At 39.8% G+C, this 22,391-nt stretch overlaps 1 protein-coding gene across 2 annotated transcripts in view; it reads right to left on the reverse strand.

The window, feature by feature from the left end:
- lcor (ligand dependent nuclear receptor corepressor) overlaps positions 1-22,391 on the reverse strand; it is a 77,592-nt gene that overhangs the window by 14,837 nt on the left and 40,364 nt on the right. For both annotated transcript variants that reach the window (XM_039613479.1, XM_039613480.1), the window contains 4 exons: positions 19,354-19,419; positions 12,734-12,813; positions 8,164-8,296; positions 22-498 (listed from right to left, as the gene is read on the reverse strand). In XM_039613479.1, the coding sequence (XP_039469413.1) occupies positions 22-498; positions 8,164-8,296; positions 12,734-12,813; positions 19,354-19,419 (756 nt within the window). The remainder of the gene's footprint in view (positions 1-21; positions 499-8,163; positions 8,297-12,733; positions 12,814-19,353; positions 19,420-22,391) is intronic.

The raw sequence follows: 22,391 nt of genomic DNA on the forward strand, positions 1-22,391 counted from the left end.
GTGTGTGTGTGCTGCTCTCACCCTGCTGGCTGGGCTCTGGATCAGCCTGGTTCTTCTTAACGGTGAGGTCCAACGGGCCGTCCTGGTCGGCCATGAGAAGCTTGCTGAGGACGGGATTCTGTGCAGAGGCAGCAGCCGTGCCTCCTCCTCCTCCCCCACCATTACTGGCTCCCGTACTGTTGCTGCTCTGGGTGCAGGCGAGTGCTGAGGCACCAGCAGCGGAGGTGGGGCTGAAGCATTGTCCTGGGGTCGGGGATGGAGAGGAGGAGGCAGATGATGGAGGAGAGTTTGGCGCAGCCAGTGGCCCGGGCGGAGAGCTGGGGGCCGGGGCCAGAGACACTGCTTTCGGCAGGCTTTGGTCCTTCATGGTGCCGTTGGGCAGGGGCGGGTCGTCCTGAGTAGTTTTTGAGGTATATTCGGCAGCGAACTGGCGGATCATTCGCTGCATGATCTCACGAGCCACTAGAGGAATGTGAGGGTCTGAGAAACTTGGGAGGTCTGGAGAAGAACAAAAGAGGAGAGCAAACATGTTAGCGTCCCGTCTCCCAGGAATCTGCTCTGCTGATGCTGCTCTCAGCAGCTTATTTATACCATTTCATCCGAAAATGTAATCCTGATGCTTTGCTCAAATAATCACTTGGAAGAAGGGCTTAAGCCTGCCTATTGATGTTGGAAACACCATGATATCAGTTTGTGCAACAGATTACTGCTTGCCATTATTCAGCTGGGGCTTCCATAACAGTTCCCTCAATTTCCCAGGATTCCTTCTTGTTTTCAGTCTTACGCTCTGCACTATGTCATCTCTAAACACTGTATTTCAGAGCAGTTTGTCCAGGATTTGATCTTGCAGCAGTATGTTCACTTGAATATATTTGCACAGGTAAACAGCCCACATGGTGCAGACACCACAGCCTCTCTATTCACAGTACCAACAAGTATTCGATCTGTCACTTTGACAACAACATAAAATCAGCAGTTTTTATTTTTTTTAGTAGTTTTTCATCAAACCCATATTCTAAATGATTTGGGTTTTCAGCATTGTTTAACATTTGCTCTTTTTCTCCGTTTTATATCAAAAATGAATATTTTTGAGTTTTCTGATTTTAGATAAAATTAGCAATCTGAAGATACTGGTTGGAGCCCCCACAATCTTTATACATAATAACAATCTTCAAACATAATGTGTGAAAATACAAAATGCAGTGTTTAAATTATGATTTCATTTATTTAAATGGAAAAAAAATATTTGACCGCATCCCAGTTTCTTAGTTCAGATGGAACTGCACAATCACCATGACAAGTTTTTACTTTACTTATTACAAAGTATTCTGCAAATGTTTCGGGTTTGGTAAATAGGAGGAATAATTTGATATTCTGAAATTCTGCAGCAACATTTATCCCACAGACAACAACTCCTGTCATCTACAAGAGGAACTTTACAACTGTGTTATTTAGTTATTACATCCTTTGGTTTCACCTCCTGTTACTGTCTTCTGTGAGACTGAGCAACACTAAATCAAACTAAATCATCTGCTTGAGCTTCTTGTTTCATAAATAAGGGCATTTTGGCTTCCACATTTTTTTAAAATACAAAAGTACTTGAGACACAAGTAAAAAATAAATAAATAAAAAATCCAGATACTAGTAGTGAAAGAAACTAGAAACAGAAGTCATATTTCCACCATATTAGTGTCTCATCATTGGCTCCATGTTAAATTTCGAACTGAATGCCCTGAGAGATCAGTCCCATCACATCTTAAAGAGCAAATAGTACCACATTATCCCAACACAGCATTTCTCCCTCCTCTCCTGGACAGCCTGGATACTTTTAGGATTAGGCTTCAAACTTTCCTTTTTGATAATGCTCATTGTCCCTTAGTTGTGCTGGGGACTTCCCATGATGCACTGGGCATTCCTTGTCCACTTATATGTCAGTACTGCTTATTATTCAATTTTGTCTTGTTTCTATCATAGGTTTTGTTTTTGCATTTGTTTCTCTTTGCCCTCTTCTCTCTTGCTTTTCCTTACACCAAGTCAGGGTAGGTGGCTACTGCCTGGTCATGTCAGAAGTCCTGACTTCTGTTAAAAGGGAGTTCTTCCCTACTGTCGCCAAATGCTTGCTCATAGGGAGTTAATTTGATTGCCTAGCGGTTTCTTTCTAATATTGCAGGGTCTTTATGTTTCAATATAAAGCATCTTGAGGGCAGTTTCACTGTAAATTGACACTTTATATGAAATTAAACTGATTAAGAAAAATAACAGTTTCAAAGTACAGCAAATATCAGAAGAGCAATTAGGGGGGAAAAAAACCCAACGATTTCATAATCGAACTTTCTGTGACCTCCTGCTGTGACCAAACAAATCCACATCAAACACTGGTCACTGATCTCGCTGGTTAATACACACTCAACAAAGCAGTGACAATGACAACACTCATTTGTTATTAAATCCATTAATCTGGCATTGTCCCAGATAAGTCAGCTCTACTTACTCCTTATAAGCAAAAAGTATAAATTATTATGCAGATAAATTCACGCATGCCACTGAGTCAGAGCCCAAATCCTTCAAACAATACATTAGCCCAAAAAATGTAATCCTGAAGCTGTGCTGAAATAATCCAGAAATCACATGCACCGTACATACAACATACACAACTACTAATCCTGCCTATTTAGAAAGGCACCAGTATACAACAGCTGCTAGCCATTGCCAGCCATTCATCAGGTATCTGCTTTTTCAAAGTCCGACCCTAATTTGTACAGGATGATTTTTTAACCCCCTGCACTGTGCGATCCAAATAAAAGAGCAGCAATTGCTGCACCCTGACATCTTGGTTGGGCTCTGGTAAAAGATTTCAGTGAGCTGAGGTTATCAGCTGTTGATACACTAAAGACTACAAATATGGTTCCACTACTTCAGTGCAAAGGATGATACACCCATATTAGCTTTTTTAAAAACAGTTTTTGACAAAATGTGCAATTCTGTGAAAACACTTGTGGTTTTCTGATGATTTTGTCAAACAATGTGAGAACAAACAATCTGTTTAACACTTTGACTTACATTTTAATTCTTAGGTCATGGTCTTTACATCGATACAAGCTGTAAGGCATTTTAAGTGAAGCCACTGTACAGCTGTTTACCTAAATGTGACTAATGCTCAGGTCAACTAACTCAACATATTTTCATTCTCACATACAGCTCTGCTGTGTAAGTTCTAGTTTGGAGTGCAAGTATTAAACATTGTTGGAGTGGCATCAGAGTGGGTTCATGGTAACGATCTGTGAACATTTACATCCACCGAGATCTTCAAGGCCAACTTCATGATTTATTGGTTGACAAAAAGTCTTAGAAGTTAGAAACTTTGGTTCTTACAAGTGCGGTGTATATGGTCAACGTAGAGTAAGTACTGCATAAAGATTTAAAACATCATGTCACATCTGACCCCTGACCTCTCCTTCAACATCAACAGATTTATCTGAAGGTCAACGTGATAATAATAGTATACAGAGTTATGTAAAACTATATTACTTTTTTAAAATAAACTTTTTTGACTAAAGACTTAAACAAATTTCACCAAACACTGAAATGAATGCAACACATGCAGTAAATACACATAAATAACAACAATAATTACAGACAAAATTAGGTTAAGTATATTACATTGATTTCAACAGGGCAAATAAAAACACGTAAAAAAAAATTCCTGCACTACAAAATCCCTAAAGTACATTTAAAAAGAATAAAGTATCTACAAAAACAATACTAATCTCTTAAAGGTACATACTGCCCTGAGAGCGAGCTACTTGGGTGGAGGTTTGCACCCTCAGAGCGCTACATGTTGTTGCTAAACATTATTTTCCCTCATGATACAAAATGACCACAGGCGCTGTCAGAGCAGTGTTTCTGTGCCTAACCGTGCTTGTGGATCTGTTACTGTATGAATGACTCTGTGTGTGTGTGTGTGTGTGTGTGTGTGTGTGTGTGTGTGTGTGTGTGTGTGTGTGTGTGTGTGTGTGTGTGTGCCACATCATGCCTATGCCTGTGGGACTGTTTTTCTGTCTAAATATAGCAGCTCCACAGGCATCTCTCCCTGTGTGAGTGAAGCCAGATTGATTGAGGCTGGGCACTGACTTGACAAACAGCTGTTTCCTTCCTCCTGGAAAAAAAATTAAAAATACAACAGCTACAGTCTCCACCAGACTCAGTTCACCTCTGTCACAAAGCATCCACCTGCCTCAGGACAGAACATGATGTGTTCTTAGTAAAAAGGGGGACTTATGGCAACTCAGCAAATATTCAGATATTCAGTAGAAGATGATCGTACTGATGCACCAAAGCTGATCATTTTAGGGTCTTTACCTTACAGTACTAAGCAACTTGAGGCAACTGTTGCTATGATTTGGCGCTATATAAATAAAACTGAAATTGAATATACCATAAACACAAGTCCCAGCACAATAGTTAAGTTGATGTCCACAGTTTCCTCAAGTTTTTTTATGTTAAAGGGAAAATGCACATTAATTAAAATGAGCACTTAAATCCATCATAGAAATATACTGGCTTTATAGTAACGGTCATCTGGAATCCCCGGCAGGTGAACAGCCAACTTAAATGTAAAATCACGGTTCGAATTGAATGCAAGATTAAACCTGTTTTAAGAATTTTTGGTCAACTAAAAAAATTAAAGTTATAATTGAATATAGATATTATTGTTTCTGACAGCTGCAGCAGACAGAAAACATGGAGCAAAGGGCTAGGAAACTAGGAAATACTAAAGGAATTTTTGGCCATGTGATGTGGGTCCTAATTGTTTATCCAATGGCTCGACCCCGATATGCTTCAGTTAATTTTTAGCAGATCATTCAGTGTGACTCCATTCAACACTGAAAACACAATAGCACTGGGCAGTTAACAGAGTTTAAGAGTTCAAAAGTATTTTCCTGCCAGTTAAAGAAAGTGTAAGACAACAGCGCTACAGCAGTAATTCTTGTTTAGCAGAGAGAGAGAGTGAAGAAATAAGAAAGTCTCTGATTGGACTGAGAGACTAACTGTGTGACCAAAGCGCTCCGCAGATATGGATCAGTTAATTTGATGGATGTAGTCCAAGTATTGATGAAATCATGTCCACTTCTGGTTTGACAATAAACCTGTAAGACTGGTGCTGGGGCGAACATTTATCTCAATGGGAACAGAGGAATAATAGCACATACGTAATGCCAGATATGCCCTAATGCATAATAAGTGACTTAAATCAGATGTGAGGAAAGAGTCAAATTGAAAATGTAAGAAACTAGGATTCTTGCAAAGTGCCTTTTACAGGAAATGACAGAGGAGGCTGGCTTAACATGTGTCAGATAATGAAGAATAGAAGCTCTCAAAGGTAACAAAAAGCGCAAAACATTTCATGACGATTTTAACAAATATTCCATTTAAGCGGCAGCAACTCTACATTCACACTGCAGTATCAAGTGTCACGCCTCAAATATTTGGCATCGTGTTGACAAAGATTTGACAACAAAAAGGCTGCATTAATTTTATTATCTGTGAAAAATATGATCTGCGCTGTCTCCCTTCAAGTGTGAACAAAGAATATTTAACCTTTTAAATGCTAAATACTTGAGATCTGTTTTAGAAAAAATACATATTTACTCCTCATAAAGCTGTGTTCTTTGTACGTGAAAGTTTGCGCTGTGACTTTTCTGAGATTAACCGAAGCCCTTGAACTCCTCAAATGTCGGGCACCTCGACATTTTGGATAGTTTGGATAGTCATTCCACTGCATCTGCCTTATTGTAAAGGTCATCAAGTGGACTCTTACATTTTAGCAAAGTCAGCAGTCTGACCAGTTCTCCCAAACAAACGTTGGTGTTACTTTTGAACCTTTTTGACACGTAGGGTTCTTTCCTTTTCAATATACTTTGAGTGAAACAGTAATTATTTTAAACATCACAAGAAAAATTGGATGACAATGAACACCTGCTATGATGGTTGATAAAACTACTATTATTATTGGGGGATTCAAAAAGCTTATTTGACACATAGTTATATTCAAAACTAAAGAAAGTGATAAAGACTATATGAACTCCCCCCATGGCTTAATAATCAGTGTCATGGACAACAGAGATGAATCCTAAATGGCCTAAAGAATAATCAGTCTCAGCATCTATAATAATTGTAAAAAAATAAAGTTGGCTCCTTCGCGGATTTCAGCTATCGGAGGTTATTTTTAGAACATAACTACCGCGATAAACGAGGGACCACTGTATAGATGTTTTAAGGGTGTAAAACCCCTCACTATACACTATGTATACACTTTTCTCAGACAGGCATGAACAATTTCACACTTTTCTCTCTTGTTTAAACACTCAAAGTTCAACCCTTCATAGAAAAACAAGTCCAGTTTTATAGAATGAAACCAAAGATCAAACCCTGTTTTCAGGTCCAGAACATAGGAATAGAGCCGCTGCCAGAGAATTTAACATTAATGAATCAATGGTACAGAAGTGAGGAAGCAAGAAGAATGAGTTGAGTAAAGTTTGATTTATCTGACTGTTTTGTTTCACTTAATGCGCCTTATAATCTGAAAAATATGGTAACTTCTTCCTTCCTTTAGCATGTCCAGAAGAACAACTTTTTGTGCGATGGTTAGCATCTTTCTTTGCCTTTTGGGTGCTACCACAGGTGCTTTTGACAGTGCAAAACGTTTCGTGGACATTGCTGTGTTTGTTGGGGATAAAACTTACAAACATACAGTACAGCACTTCAGAGTCACACTACTAGCGACCGAAGCCAATCAGGACGCAGAACACAATGCGCTGTAAAAAAAAAAAAAAAAAAAAAGAAGGATTCCAAATTGCACAAAAACACTCAGAGAAACAGCGAGGCCACGAAAGGTGAACCGCATTACAGCAAGGTAACAAGGAGGTGGTACAGCAAGGATGTGGTCTTACACTGTATTGTAAGACCACATCAAATTCAGATGAATCCCCTAGAGAGTCTTTCTGTGAAAAGTCCTTGCTGAATTCATGCATTTTTGTTATGACTGGTATAGTGATACTTTTTCTTAGGGGTGCATGTATGAGGCAATTGTCAATGGTGATTTCACCTATTGTATTTTGAAAGTATCCAACGTCCCAAATTCAGTACTAGTTTCTCACTGTAACACCACTGTGTAAAGTAACATTCGACAGAGCTTCCTGCATGGCCTCTCACAATAATCATGGCACTGTTAGCACAGGTCGAAAAAGTGGGTCAGCCTCTCTGGCCCATTTCTCAACCCGTTTAGGGTCTACCTGCAAGGCAGAAATGTCTTTGTCCCAAATGTGAAACTCTGACAAAGTTACATCTGGGGTCCCTCTGGGATCGATCCCTGGCCCCTTTTTATTCCAGCTGTACTGTCATGTTATTGATGACACTCAGGCATTACACATTGCTCCCAAACATAGACTTGTGTCCTCTCCAATTCAAGTCCTAAAGCTGGGCATGATGGATAATTTCTACAAGAGCTATTTATTTTAGGTCCCAAAGCTGAGCTACAGAATGCAAATGACATAGTTTAGCTATTTATGAATAAATTATTTGACATTTGAAGAAAACAGTTACATACAACCAGTGGGTAACTGACCAACTTTCTGAGTTACAGGGTAAAGACTAACATTGCCTTGAACCATCGTGCAAACATTCTTTATTTTTCTACTACACTGGGCCTTGATGCAGACTCACAGTTTATCATTTAAGACAACTTTACTCTGATTGGCTACCCCTTAGAGACATGTTTAAAAACCATCCAGTTAAAGCTTATGTTCTCACAGCAAAATTTATGAATTTGAGAGGACAATACTAGGGGCATCAATTACATCATGAAGACTCAAAAGTAGAATAAAATGATCTAAAATAGAGTTTTAAAGCATACATTCATGGACTACTTTCATATATGCTAAAACATTATTATTTGAAACATGTTTAATACAAACAACCAGCAATGTAACATATATTTATGAAAGAAAAAAGAAAATTTCAATAAATATATATAGGAAAAGTATAATATTGATTCTAGACCCACGTTAAATTACTCCATGTCCATGATATCCATGTCTAGACTGAATTTAGTAAATGAATAATGACTGATGATGAAATGACTGATGAAGGGTATGTGTGTCGTACCTTTTCTGTGGAACACAGCATTGAGGAAGTCTTGAGCCTGTCTCTCCAGTCGGCTGATCCGAGACTGCTCCTGTTTGAAGTCTTCACACTCCGACAGCACGTGGCTGCCTCCACCGTTCTCCACACTGTGCTCCTACACAGACAAACACGTAGAGACCAATGAGTGAGTAAAGGTTTGGTGTGAAAGAAACTAATACCCTCACACTACCACCGCATTATGCCACTAGCAATTTTTCATTATGATTGTTTAAACATGTCCAGCTCTCAATGTCGACAATTCTCCGACAGTTCTGTGTCAACAGAAGATGGGTTGCACAGCGGGGACAAGCAGACTTCTCCATACGTTGGCCTTTTTTATTTATCTTGGCAAGCATAGTATGCATTTATATTGCATTTCCGAGTCTTTTGGATTACTGAAAATATTGCAGGGCAAGCCATATTCGTCCATTCACACACACACACACACACACACACACACACACACACACACACACACACACACACACACACACACACACACACACACACACACACACACACACACACACACACACACACACACGTTTTCATTAAGATGACAATAACATAACACTACAGGGAGAAGTGGTGGCAAGACACGTCTTCACTTCACTACTCACTCACTACTACTACTACTAATGGCTCAGCCACTGTAGAGTAAAATTAGGATTTAAAAATTCAGTGGTTACCTGGTGATTGCATCAAATTTTTCTTATTTGACAAATGACTGCAAGTGGTTGAGCGTGTGGTAGCCTTAAACGCTGGGTGACCACTTTCAATCGCAAAGCAATCGAAACAACAAACAACCGCAGTTGACTTGGGAGTGACTGCCATCACTCTCAGATTACAACATGTTCACATATAATTTTGGTCTAATTTAAGAATGGCTATGTTACTGTGTGGCTGTTAAATCACCATCATGTAGCATCTATATCGCACTGAGTATCTTCTTCAGTCACCTTTCCCACTCACTGTGTTAATAGACCTCTCTGCATTGAATCATACTTGTTATAATTCTCTGTCTCTCTTCCACAGCATGTCTTTTATCCTGTCTTCCTTCTCTCACCCCAACCAGTCGCAGCAGATGGCCCCGCCCCTCCCTGAGCCTGGTTCTGCTGGAGGTTTCTTCCTGTTAAAAGGGAGTTTTTCCTTCCCACTGTCACCAAAGTGCTTGCTCATAGGGGGTCATATGATTGTTGGGTTTTTCTCTGTATGTATTATTGTAGGGTCTACCTTACAATATAAAGCACCTTAAGGCAACTGTTGTTGGTTCAGAATTTATCAGTTAATTGGCGTATTCTCATAAACAGATCACATGTGCTTGACCCCATTTAGTTGTAACTGAGAGCAGATTAATTTCTAATCTTGCATGTGATCTACAACCACTGTTTTTTCTGACTGAAGGGAGGGTCTCTTTAAACCAAAGCACTAACTTTTCCAGGATATCAAGGCCTTTAGCCTGCAAACATGATAAATGGTAAATGGCATATAGCGCTTTTCTACTCTCGCCAAGCACTGACAGTGCTTTTCACTACAAGCCTCACTCACCCAATCACACATAAACACATTCATACAAATAAGAGATTATTATGAACAAAGCAAAAATGAGAAAGAAAGTGGACTCAGCCTCTAAATCAGAGACCAGATTAACACCATTGTTGTCTGTTGTGGTAGTCAGCTAGATTGTGTGTGCCGCCATTATCCTTACAGTACAATAAAGAGGAAATTTGAGTGCATGTATGCGTCTGTGTGCACGAGTGGTAGGAAACAAAGGAACTTAGATGAGAAAACCTTTCTCCAGCCTCTGTTCTCTTTATTTTAACCCCTCAGCTCTCTTTCTGCTTATGGTTTGCATGGCTTCAGATCAATGAATCGATGGTTCCCGCCCACTGAAGCTCCTCTGGCATCTCGCAAACAAGCAGAGGGTAATAATGGCGAGACAGGGAGAGCACTTGAAACCCTACCATATTAATAAAAACTGAAAACTGTATTTGAGCGTAGAAGACGAATGTAATTGAGGTGCCATGGTTCGCATTACGTGAGCGGCTAACGGTTATTGAGTGTTTAGAAAATACTGGTGGAAAAAAAACCTTCTGGAATCCCTGCAAGGTTTTGTTTAATTGATTTTGCGCCGGTAACTGCTTCAGATTTTTTTATTCATATCTTATCTGTGATTATGCTATTACATGCACAAGTGAGCTCTGACAACGCAGCTACCGTTAGCATGGCTTCATGAGCAGAGAAAGACAGAAAGGGAGAGGCATATGGGGGCTTGGAGATGGAAGTGAGTGGTGGAAAAATGGGGATGTTTTTAGCAGACAGATGGTCGACCCTGGGGGTCGGACCAGGGTCAAGTCGAAAAACAAGCAACAATGTATGTCTGACAGAAGGACGCCCCCTCCTAACTTCCTTCCCTTCCTTGTTTTTTCTCACATACCTTTCTTTCATACATGTGTCCACATATACATTAGGTCAACATCCCAAAAAGTACTTACCCTGAGCTAAATAGGAACAAAAAAAACCCTGAACAAAAACTAAAAGACAAGAAGTCTGCTAATGAACACTGTGTCAGAGGCATTAGAGCTATAAGATGATTTCCTATAAATTATTGTGCATATTTTAGACTTCAGTGCCCCTCCCCCAATCAGCTGCCCTCATAGAAATGCATTCAAAAGCATATGATAATATTGATATTTTAATTAACACAGGATATGTGACTCATCTCTTATTACAGCCTCCAGACTAACATGTCGTTTCTACTTTCTTCTGATATTTTAAAAAAGAATTTTTCTTTTCATCCACATCACCCCCTACGGTGTTTATAATGGCGACTGTGGTGATAAGAGAGTGGAGGCCACATGCAACAAGGGAGCCCATCTGGAATCATCCAGAGACTGTTGAGGGCCCCCTAACATCCTTGCTCTTTTTGTTCCTCATTTTTAAGTGCAGCGGAGGGCGGTAACAATGAATGGCCACAAAACACGAAGGCCTTCTGCACAGCAGAATGAGCAGAAACACAATGAACACATGTTTGCATTTGTATATATTAAATAGAAACTTGTCCAATAAACTCATTATTATTCTGTTCAGGATGCTTTTTTGGCTAAGAAACTGTGAGGACGTACCAGCATCTAGGCTGGTGTGGGAGACCAACTAATTTACAATCATGTCAGCATCCTCCTCCTCCTTCCACACACACACACATACATACACACTCACTCACCTCCAAATCATTATGTCACAGTCCTTTTATAGGCTAAATTAGGGTCAAGACCATGGACGGTTGAACAACACAAATAACAAGTAGTGCAGCAGGAGGAGGAGAGAGACAAAGATGTGGCATTTTTCAATAGAAAGCTTAAAACTGGCAGTGAACTAAAATACAGAACACGTGGACAAAGAAAATGAGCTGCTTCATGAAAGTAACATAAGTGCTGTATCAGGCAGAGAGCAGCATTCACTTCTGTTAGCAACAATGTTAGCGTGGAAATAGCTAATTGAAACGCACATCAATTCATGTTTTATTTTATTAGTTTGTACAACACTGCAGTGAAACATTCCCCCTCTCCACACTCACAGCACACTTTCAGTGGAACATGTTTTTATACATTATTCAAGGCCTTTACATCGTATTTGTAAGCCTTAGATAATAAAAGTGTGTTCTAATACACATCTTATATTGAGGCCCGTTTAAAAATGTAAAAGTTTCTTGTTTTTTTTCCTTTGGACAAAAGCTGCAATTATTAAGTTAGGTGCAGGGATGGTGGTGTGGTTTGCTAGCACTGTTGCCTCACAGCAAGAAGATCCTGGGTTGAAACCCAGTGAGTTGGGGTTCTCTACAGGTACTCTGGCTTCCTCCCACAGTCCAAAGAAACGCATGGGGGTTAGGTTAATTGGTGACCTAACCCCATGTGTACATGTAGCCGTCTAGCTCTATAACAGACCGGTGACCTGTCCAGGATGTATCCTGCCTCTCACACTATGACTGCTGGGATAGTCTCCAGCATCCCCTTGACTCTTAATTGGATATGTGGAAGAGAAAGGATGGGTATTAAGTTATCTATTTGTATCTTGCTCGCCTAATTAATAATTAATCTGGTTAATTCCCATTAACCAGATTTATGCAAACAAATAAAAACTGTAAAAAAAAAAAAAAAAAAGAAAAGCTGGCAAAATGTTTTCCTTTGCACTCAAAGTATGAAATAAAAAACCCAGCTATGCCACAGCACAATTACACAGTTAAACATCATAAAATGCAGCCCCCACCCATCACCCCCATATTCTGTATTCTGCTTATTCTTTGAAACCAAATGTTCAATCGAGTGTGCTGCTAAAAAGCTAACATTAGTTTATTCAGGTGAAAACAAAACATAATGTAACTCCATATTTAAAAAAAAAAAAAAAACCCTGCTCCATTTACATCAGGCTCCTTCGTGTTGTGAGGTAAAAGTGATACCACCCAGCAGCTTCTGTAGAGTTGTGAAATCACAGCCATGTAATTAAAATGAGAGGGTCTTATCTGAAAGGGAGACTGAACTGCAATGCCACCTACCTTGACTTTCTCACGTCTTAAGCAGCAGAAGAGACAGTTTTCATCAAAGGACCAGTCAGACACTTCCTCTGGCTCGCAGTCTGAATGACAGAAAGTATGCAGTTAATGACTAACTCAAACTCCCATAATGCTCAGGATCTCCTAAGTTGACTGATGCGCTACCCGGGAGCAGAATCTGTTAGTATAACAGTAGAAACAAAGAACCAAACAACGTGGTGAAGGTTTATTGTGTGTTTTACTTGATTTGCGAGGCACTACTACAATTATTCAATTTGAATATCCAGGTGCAGATCATTAGCAAGGTGTATATGAATCGAGGGAGAAATCCAGACTGATAAGCCGATAGAGACTGACAGCTCAGGGACCACCACCCAGATCAACAACAGCAATAAAGTGATTCACTTTTAATTACAGCGACTGACTAAATTCCAGCGATTCATTCCACAAGCACGCTGTGTAAAAATGAACCACACCTGTGACTGACAGATAAGCTCAATCAGGTATCAGGCACATTATTGCCTTAGACCTCCAAAAGCAGCGTGGACGTCTATGTGCATATATCTGAATCATTTCAAGGGATTCACGCCCTGAAGCCGTCTTCACAAAGAATGTCCATTTTCCAAAACTGATTTCTCTTAAATGTGTTTCTCTGGATGACAAAGTTCAGACAGTTTTATGAGCTTCATATCATTAAGCCAAAATCCTGACAGTGTGCAGACTCTCTCTCTGCAGGTGTTTTACTCTGCTCTGATTGTCCTCATGATTAGATGATGATTGATTTAGATGATGTCAGCAGCAGAAATACATTTTTACCAACATAGCACCTTCTGATCTGAGGACACTGGCTACAGCTGAGCTGTTGCCATGGTATTACACCTCCATTTAAAACCATATATATATATAGGAGGGAAAAGGAGGGACAAGTCAGCTCCACAGAGAGACAGAACAATATCAGAACATCCTGTGAACATGAAGTGTGTGCCAATTCAAAACTTCCCTTCTCCAAAATGACACCTTTTCAGCAACTAAGCAGACACACTGAATCTCAGGTGAGAGTGTTTCACAAAGTGTTACGACGTGAGAATTTATTCCTTAAACTGTGAAAATCTGATAAATGTAAGGTGTATGATGTTCATTTTAACATCACACGGGGATGATATATCAGTAGCACTTAACAAATGCCCTCGGTCTCATTAAACAACTTGATATCTCTTGTTCTTGATTCATTTGGGGGTTTTTTTCTTCTTGCATCACTATTACCCAGTCATTTCAAGACATAAAGAAGTAAAAGCTCTGTTTTTATGTAGTAGAAAAAACCCTTCATCTTTTGCAGTTTTAGAAAAATAGCAGGATTGAACTGCCTGATTTATTTAGGTCCAAATGAATAGCAACATTTAGAGCATTAAAAATGAGATAAAAAAACAAAAACAAATCAAAAAACAGTAGAATATTAAAAAAATATGTCAATGCTCATCTTTGCTGCTGCATTCATCACATGCAGAAATGTAAATATATACAGTACACTCTGATGTAATAAAGAAACCATTTGTAAATGACCTGAAGCCATGTTCAGCAATTCTACGCTGTCCCGTCTTGTTACTGTGATGACCCCTCCCCACTCTGCTTGTTGGTGTTTCTGTGTGGGAGGAGGGCAGAGTAGCAGAGGTGGGTCCATAGGGGAGCCACACCTGGCACCGCTCCAGTGACTGCTTTATCAGAGGGCCGGGTTTGCACAATCCATCTCTCTTCTCCATTTGTTGGGTTTATGGCTTGCATGCATTTCCACTCATCCTTGCACTCTTTACACTGCTGATACAGATAATCTACATTTTATTCACAGTAAGGTCAATTTGATTAAAGGAATCGTATTTATTTCAATTTCCTTCTTTGTGTCGACTGTGAGCTGACATACGTGCTGGGAATAGATGTTTCTGCAACAAGCTAATATCAGCAAATGTGTCCATCCATGTCTTTATCTTTCTATCCATCTTTTTTTTCTTTTTCCTTGTTTGCCATTTATGAGCATGAAAAAAATAATAAAAGAAAAAGGAAAATCTTTATATTTATATGGACATTTAGAGGATGCCTTTATTCTGAACAAGGAATTTAATAATCTCAAAACATGAAAAACAATAATATTTGAGCTATAAATGTGAATATATTATTAACTTGTATTTTTTTGACATTTATAATTTGACAATAACTGAAAAACAAAGCAGGGATGCACGTATAAAAAGAGCACAATGTACAAAATAATAGCAAATAAGGCATGACAACAGAGTACACGAGGGCAGGCGGGCAATAGCAAGTTACAAGCAGATGACAGCGCTAACATTCCAGGAGTTTTTGTTTGTTTCTTTGTGCCACACCATGACCTTCCATTACTTTGTAAGATTAGAAAATCAATAATCCAATTTGTTTGAGTTGTATAATCCCTTACAGTGAACATCAAGTCTGCAATCAGTTTTGTAAAAGCTATATTATTTGTTTTGAGGCAAAGCAAAACACTCTCTTCGCACTTGATGCCTCGGTGTAATCGATTACAAAGAAAATTTAAAAATGGATTTTCACGCTGCGCTGCACTGAACAAGACAAAAGGCTGCCAAAAATGAAATATCTGAAAATGAAAATATAACCAATAGGATTTGGAGTTAAAGAGTAACTAAATCCCAACCGGTGCTTTTCTGTCCCCTCTGGCTAAAAGTTTAATCTGTTTCACCTCGCGATCACACCCTACAGCAGAGTAAGACACACAAGTAAGATCAGATCAGTAAGAACACCAGCATGCTTCTTTAAGAAGAACCTGTCCAAATCCTATGAATAAGGTCTGCTAGTTTTCCCCTTTCTTAAAGTGTGTTTGCAGATATGTGCCTGAACTCTCCAGCTTCCCATCATTTTCCTGCGAGATGTGCAGTCGATTCAGTTACTGCTCTGTCGGTTTCTTTGTGCATCTCTGTCTCCGGGGCGGGAATGAAAAAGGTCAAAGGTGAGCTGTGCTTGAACCCCGTGGTTGTGCCACTTACAGTATCCCTGGGAAGGCGCCAATTAAACTCCAGTCCCACAGCTAGCTTAACCCCCACCCCTCCCTAACAGTATTCAAGGTATTTGTCAGTGTGTGCAAGTAGTAAACACAAAGGCGATATTGGCACCGTTTAGAGGAAGCTTTCAGTGTGTGTGTGTGTGTGTGTGTGTGTGTGTGTGTGTGTGTGTGTGTGTGTGTGTGTGTGTGTGTGTGCGGAGCCCTGCTCAGCTCTCGGCTTGTTTACATGCACATAATCAGCTCAGCATACCTGCAGCAGCAGCAGCAGCCTGCTTTCGTAAACGTGAAAACTAAGAAAACGCAGGTTTGTTTGAGATTAAGAGATACACGGTTTCCAAGCTACCGCAGATGTGATTTCTCTGTAATGTACATCTATGCTGTTTAACGTGAGCTTGTATATCTTTGCATATCTTAGTGTATGCCCCTCAGCACCCTGCATAATTATGCTTATATGCTTGGTTTTGTGAACAAGATTACAGCGAACCACTGACCAAAAAACAGAAAAAAAAACATGGAAGCTATCAGCAACTATTGCAATCATCAGACTTCAGCTTCACTTGCTCTGAATCACGTAGCAGCGCCTTCTTTCTTAAACAGACCTTTAACATTTCTGACATTTTGATCGCAGGCTGAGAAACCAGTTTTCTGCGCCCACAGGACTCAAATCAGTAAATATATAACTCTAAAGTGAGAGCTGGCTGACTTCAGCTTTAGACAGAAAGTCTGGGAAACACAAAGGAGGGTGAGGGCCCTTTGAGGGAAAATAATTCATGAGACAGCATTTTGTTTGGGTTTTTTTTCCTCTTCAAGTCACGAAGATTAACTTTTGCTAGGCGTTTGTGTTTTTATGTGAGGGAGGCTTCACTGCTGCCTCCTGTGCCAGCTTTACTTGGGAGACAATGCACGAGTGTAACGCATGAGTGAAAATGACATGCCCGAAATATTCTAAAAATGCTTTAAGTTGGTGGGGGATGGGTCACATGACAGCAGAACGCCATGTTGACCTTGTTTTTTCAGAGAGTGCATGTGAGAGAGTGAGTCGTGGCCCTTTGCAGTCTTCCTTCGCTTTAGTCACATGATATTTATGAGAACATGTAACAATTGGGCTTGGAGGTTTTGCTGATGTAAAAACTCATTTTGTAATTCCCATAAGTACTGTGAGTGTTGTGCATGGAGGAAGAGCCACAAATGATAGAATCCCTGAATCCAAACACAACATCTGTCTTTATGGCATCCTGAGTTTCAGAATGTGAATGAAAGCAGTCATCACACAGACAATGCTGTACAACCACAAATATACTTCATAAATTTACATATGCACTGGGGTTCACCAGTTTGGATGACAGACTGGGGAACCAGCATATGATTGAGCACCGGAAAAATGCAAACTGTGGTTGTTTAACGGTTTTTCCACTAAAGGCTGTAACTGTAGCGCCAGTTGTACACTCAAGGCACATCTGAAGGAAAAAGGTGGTGAAACCTAATACTAGTAAGGTATACCTAATAAAATGGCATTTAATTATTTGTGGCATAGATTTGACAAGGTGCTGGAAAGACTCCTCAGATTTTGGTCCACATTGACTTGACAGCATGACACAGTTGCTGCAGATCTGTTGGTTGCACATCCATGATGCAAATCTCTCATATCACCACATCCCAAAGGGGCTCCTACTGTAGTTCTGTTCATTCAAGTAACTAGTTTGAGATTATGTGACATGGTGCATTATTATTACAAGCAGACATCAGGACATGGGTACACTGGTCATAAAGAGACAGACATGGTGAGAAATACATTCATTTAGGCTGTGGCCTTTAAATGATGCTCAGCTGGTACTAAGGGGTTCAAAGTGTGCCTACAAAATAAATCCCCCCCCAACACAAGCCTGAACTACTGATACATGACAGGACGGATCCTGGATTCATGTTGTTTGCATCAAATTTGGACCCAAACAACCCAACAAACCATCTCCCAAAACCTAAACTAGAAAAACATTCAAAATCACTGACATGACCTTTCTTACTCATTGGTTTAAATTTCAACAGGTCATCTTAAACACATCTGCCTGCCTAAATCCATTAGCGGCTGTCACGTGATTGGCTAATAAGATATTTACATTAACAGGCAGCTGAAAAGGTGTACCTAATAAAGTTTTTTCTGAGCTTTGTTGGACCTTCCCTACAACAATAGTGAAAAATCAAAGCTTCTCCCAGTGAGGGCTGGCCGGTGATTTTATACATGTGAATACAAAAAATCAACATACATACATGAGAGATAAAGACAATGACTCTGCTGTAACTTGGGCTATATTTACATGTAAAGTGATCACTCAGGAAAAAAGCAACAGAAGATGCTGCGCTGCTCTCTGGAAGTCTCTGAGGCCTTGCTAATCACTCACCTCATAAGCACAGCAAAGAGCGAGGGCAGTTCTTGTGTCTGTAGTTTTTCTACTCTCCTTTTTTTTCTAGATTGATTTTTGGGAAAAAAAGAGATTCTGCCAAAGGGATATGAAAACTAGCTAAATCTTCTAACAAAATTTGAAGAGGCGAATATTTGAATATTCTACAACTAAAAAAATCTAAGATAACAGAAGAAAAATCACATAGGGGTTCAAGTAAAGGTTAAAAGACCTGGCATGTTGGATTTTATGAAAAAGAGGCTGCATACACCATAATATTATTTTAATACTTGTGATAAATTACAGATGTGCAGATCCACATTCAAGTCAGCAGGTAACATGAAGACACATCTGCAGGGTGGTGCTGATCTGTGACATCAGCTGTGTGATTCAGACCGAGCCCTGTTTCTGCTGCTCGTGCTCTCACCGTGAATGCAGTCGTAGCAGATGCATTTAAGGCACTATTTTTTTTTTTTGCACTGTATTTAGCCGTTTACCAGCTCCTCTAGCATCAGACCATTAGGGAGCAGTGAGAGCCTCATTACCAGAGAAACCATCAAGCTCAGCTGGTCCAGGCTGCCAGTTTTTGTCCTTCTCCAGCTCTGTTTAGTGACATCTGGCCTGCATAAATTAAACACTATTGTATGAATTAATCATATTGTTCTGTATTGTAAATGCTTTCTGCAGCAGCGTCACTTCTGTAGGCAATAAATGTTTTAAAGACAGATCAATGGGGAGATGCTGCGTCGCTCATTGTCATGTCGGTATATATTTATTGAAGGTCCACAGTGTCTCTCACGCTGAATAACACTAAGCTAAATTGAGAGCTGAGCTCCTGCTGTATGCATATGTCTATTGTTTGTTTGTTTTTTTAAACAGAAATATATAAAAGCTCTCCAGAGCACAAAATGAAAATGACTTTAGTCCTTCCAAACAGCACTGTCACTGATAAAAATGATTTATTTTATTTTTCTCTCAATAAATATCCATTTTGATGTTTTGTTTATTTCATTTTATTAAAGTTCCCATTTTTTCCCTCACAGTTTCATCACGTGTGCGTTACTTGGTATGCCAGCTGCCAAAGACTTGGTAGGACAGACTGCCATTTGCGTTGCTAACTATGGTCGGTGCGTTTGTATACAGTTGTATTTGCAAATGCTGATTTGTTTGTTTTGCATGTTTACCTTGGAAAAGGGTGATGTCTTTGACTAGTCCCGGCCCAAACAAGCCTTCCAAGATGCTTTCAAAGCCTGTGAAAGACAGACAAGATGTGACGTTAATGCCAGCTGACACAGTTCCCATCGAAACAACAAATGGCAGTGACCAAAAATACCGCCGCATGGAATAAAACAATCGTTCTTTTAAGGAGGAAATGTGATGACAACGTGCTTTTCTCCTGGGATAGATTTCTGCTGATGCACAAAAGAAAAAAAAAGCAATATAATAATAAATGTGAAAAAAACTATTTAAATGAAAACTTAAACATTTTGCATTATATTATTTTATGTGTACACACAAATTTGAAAATATATTTCTATACGCACACACACAGAATGATGTTAGAGCACAAAAAACAAAGGCCTTTCAGTCACACCAGGAGTTAAATATCTACAAAGATAAGGCTCAGTGAGCACTTATTACATATACACACACACAATATAAAGACACACACACACACACACACACACACACACACACACACACACACACACACACACACACACACACACACACTTTCTTTCTAGCTCTTAAAGCAAATGAGCGATTTACCTCTAATACACCAAGCTAATGTCACTCACTTTTTATTAACTGTAAATACCCCCGATGTGGTGTTGCCAAGCAACAGCACACAAAAAAACCCATAAATACGTATTGTAATTTTCAACCTGACCACCCCCCACCACCACCACCTCCACCTTTCTTCTCTCTTTCCTTCCCCCAACCCATCCTCCACTAAATGGAAACAGAGGCAGAGGGAGAGAAACGGAGACAAAGACATATGTGTGTTTAAATGTGTGTGCATTTTGAGCAGGGGATGGAAAGGTTCGAGGGGTGTGTGCAGGAGACGCTGCACGCACTCACACACGAACACAGTTCAAGTGTGGCCACTTCGCTCGGTGTTGAAGATGACAGTCTGAGGCCATGCTTCTTTACTCGCAGGAATAGCAGAGACTGAAAAACCAGAGCCTGCATGGAAATGTATTTCTGTTATAAAATCATTACAGTCTGCAGCAACACTTCAGCTCCCACAGCACCAACACTATAAGCAACCAATATAGGAAGGAGGTCAAAGATTCAAGGACTGCAGCTGCATTTTTTAGGTTTCAATCCAATGTGGAAGAAACGCAGTTGGTATGAATCGGGTTTGATGTTGCACTTATTTTTGTTTTGCCGTAATTAATACACGACACGAGACAGCTGGTTTTCAACTTCTTGACTCGTGTATCTGAGCACACTGGTTTCACACTGTGACCGCAACAATACTAACCATCAGCTTTAATTTGACGGTGTACCTATCAAAACACTATTTATTTCCAATTTATTTTCAAGTCTCTTTTTTCATTTTGCCATGAAAATTTAACTTTATATGCTTGATTTTAAAACAATGAGCACATTACTGATTATGCGCTTAGACACGCAGGAACTCCCACACGATAAGTCGCACTGCCATCACGAAAAAAGTGTGTGAAATGGTGTGTGTTTGTGCAAGAGATACAGAAAGAAATCCCTCATTATCTGTCCCTTACTCTCCAGGCTTGTGTTGGCCTACAGCCTGATACAAATGAACTTGTTGAGTTTGAACAGGTTGAGTTTAAAATTAAATAACATGATAACTACTGCAACAACTCCAGCATCATCTATTTAACAGGTCATCCCTTATCGATATGGAAAATACACAGCTACTTTATATAATCTATATAGATTACAGCGCTAGATTAGAAACAATTCAAGGAGCGTAAAACCAAATGCGGGCAATTTTTAAGTTAATATTGTTGTCATGGTTTTATAGTTGATATTCACATGGATGGTACTGATTAAACCTATTGTGATGGGCACTTTTTTATATTTTGCAAAATATGTTGTATGAAAACACATCCACCTACCCAGCTTCCCACACACACACACGCACATCACAGTTCCCTTAAACCTGCACATGCAAAATTCATGCAACCAACAAAGACAGCTTTGATAACAAAAAAAACAGAAGCTTCAAAGAATTTTCAAAAGCTTTAATTTTTTTTTCCTTCCTCTCCAGCTGGCAATGTGCGCAGAAACACAGCTCTCCTTTCAAGTCAGGGGGGAAATAATTAGGGTTGCAGCGCTGCATGAGAAATCAGCGCTGAAAGTCAAAATTACTGAGCTGCTCCTCTATTTGGGCCATAAGATGGTGAGTGTTTAAAAGGTACAGTCAGCCGGAAACGCTTCTCCGACAGAAGCCCGGGTAGAGTAGAAGATGACTCCCCCCGAAGGCCAAAGCCATGATTGGACACATGAGATTGGGGATGTGATTGGACAAAATGAGATTAGGGGCTGTGATTGGCTAGATGAGATAACAGTGACAAAGTCTCTTGGGCCACTGGCAAAAAGCTCCAGAAATGTAGGTCAGTTAGTGAACACACACACTGCAGGTCCAAAAGCAGTCACACATGACTTAGTAGAAAGAGACCACACACACACACACACACACACACACACACACACACACACACACACACACTATGGCATCTGGAGTGTGTCATTGTGTTATGCAAAAATACATGTCAATACAAACTCTCTTCCTCTTTCTGTCACGCACAAATCTCTGAAATCTCCACTGTGCCACTTCATTTCACTTCACACAGAACAGCAGCACAGCTGAGAGGAGCATGACCAAAACTGAGGTGCATACACAAAAATGCACACATGTACGGAATCAGCAGACATCAAGCTGAACGGTGTGCACTGAAATGGACAAACGACAAACAATTCTGGCAAATATGTGAACAAATGACCGATGCAGTGAATCACGGTGCAAGATATAACACACACAGCACTTTAACGATAAAGAAGGAGTGGATGATGTAGACATACATGCTTGGCAACTTTACACTAGAAGCCATTATTTTTTAATTAAAGCTTTGGCATTTTATGGTATGTTTACGAGTTAATGAAAGCAGAAAGAAAATGTGATAACCCCACACTCTATATAATAGATGGATGTAGCCACACATTGTCTGCCACC

This window comes from Oreochromis aureus, linkage group 6, assembly GCF_013358895.1.
Source record: "Oreochromis aureus strain Israel breed Guangdong linkage group 6, ZZ_aureus, whole genome shotgun sequence".
NCBI lineage: Eukaryota > Metazoa > Chordata > Actinopteri > Cichliformes > Cichlidae > Oreochromis > Oreochromis aureus.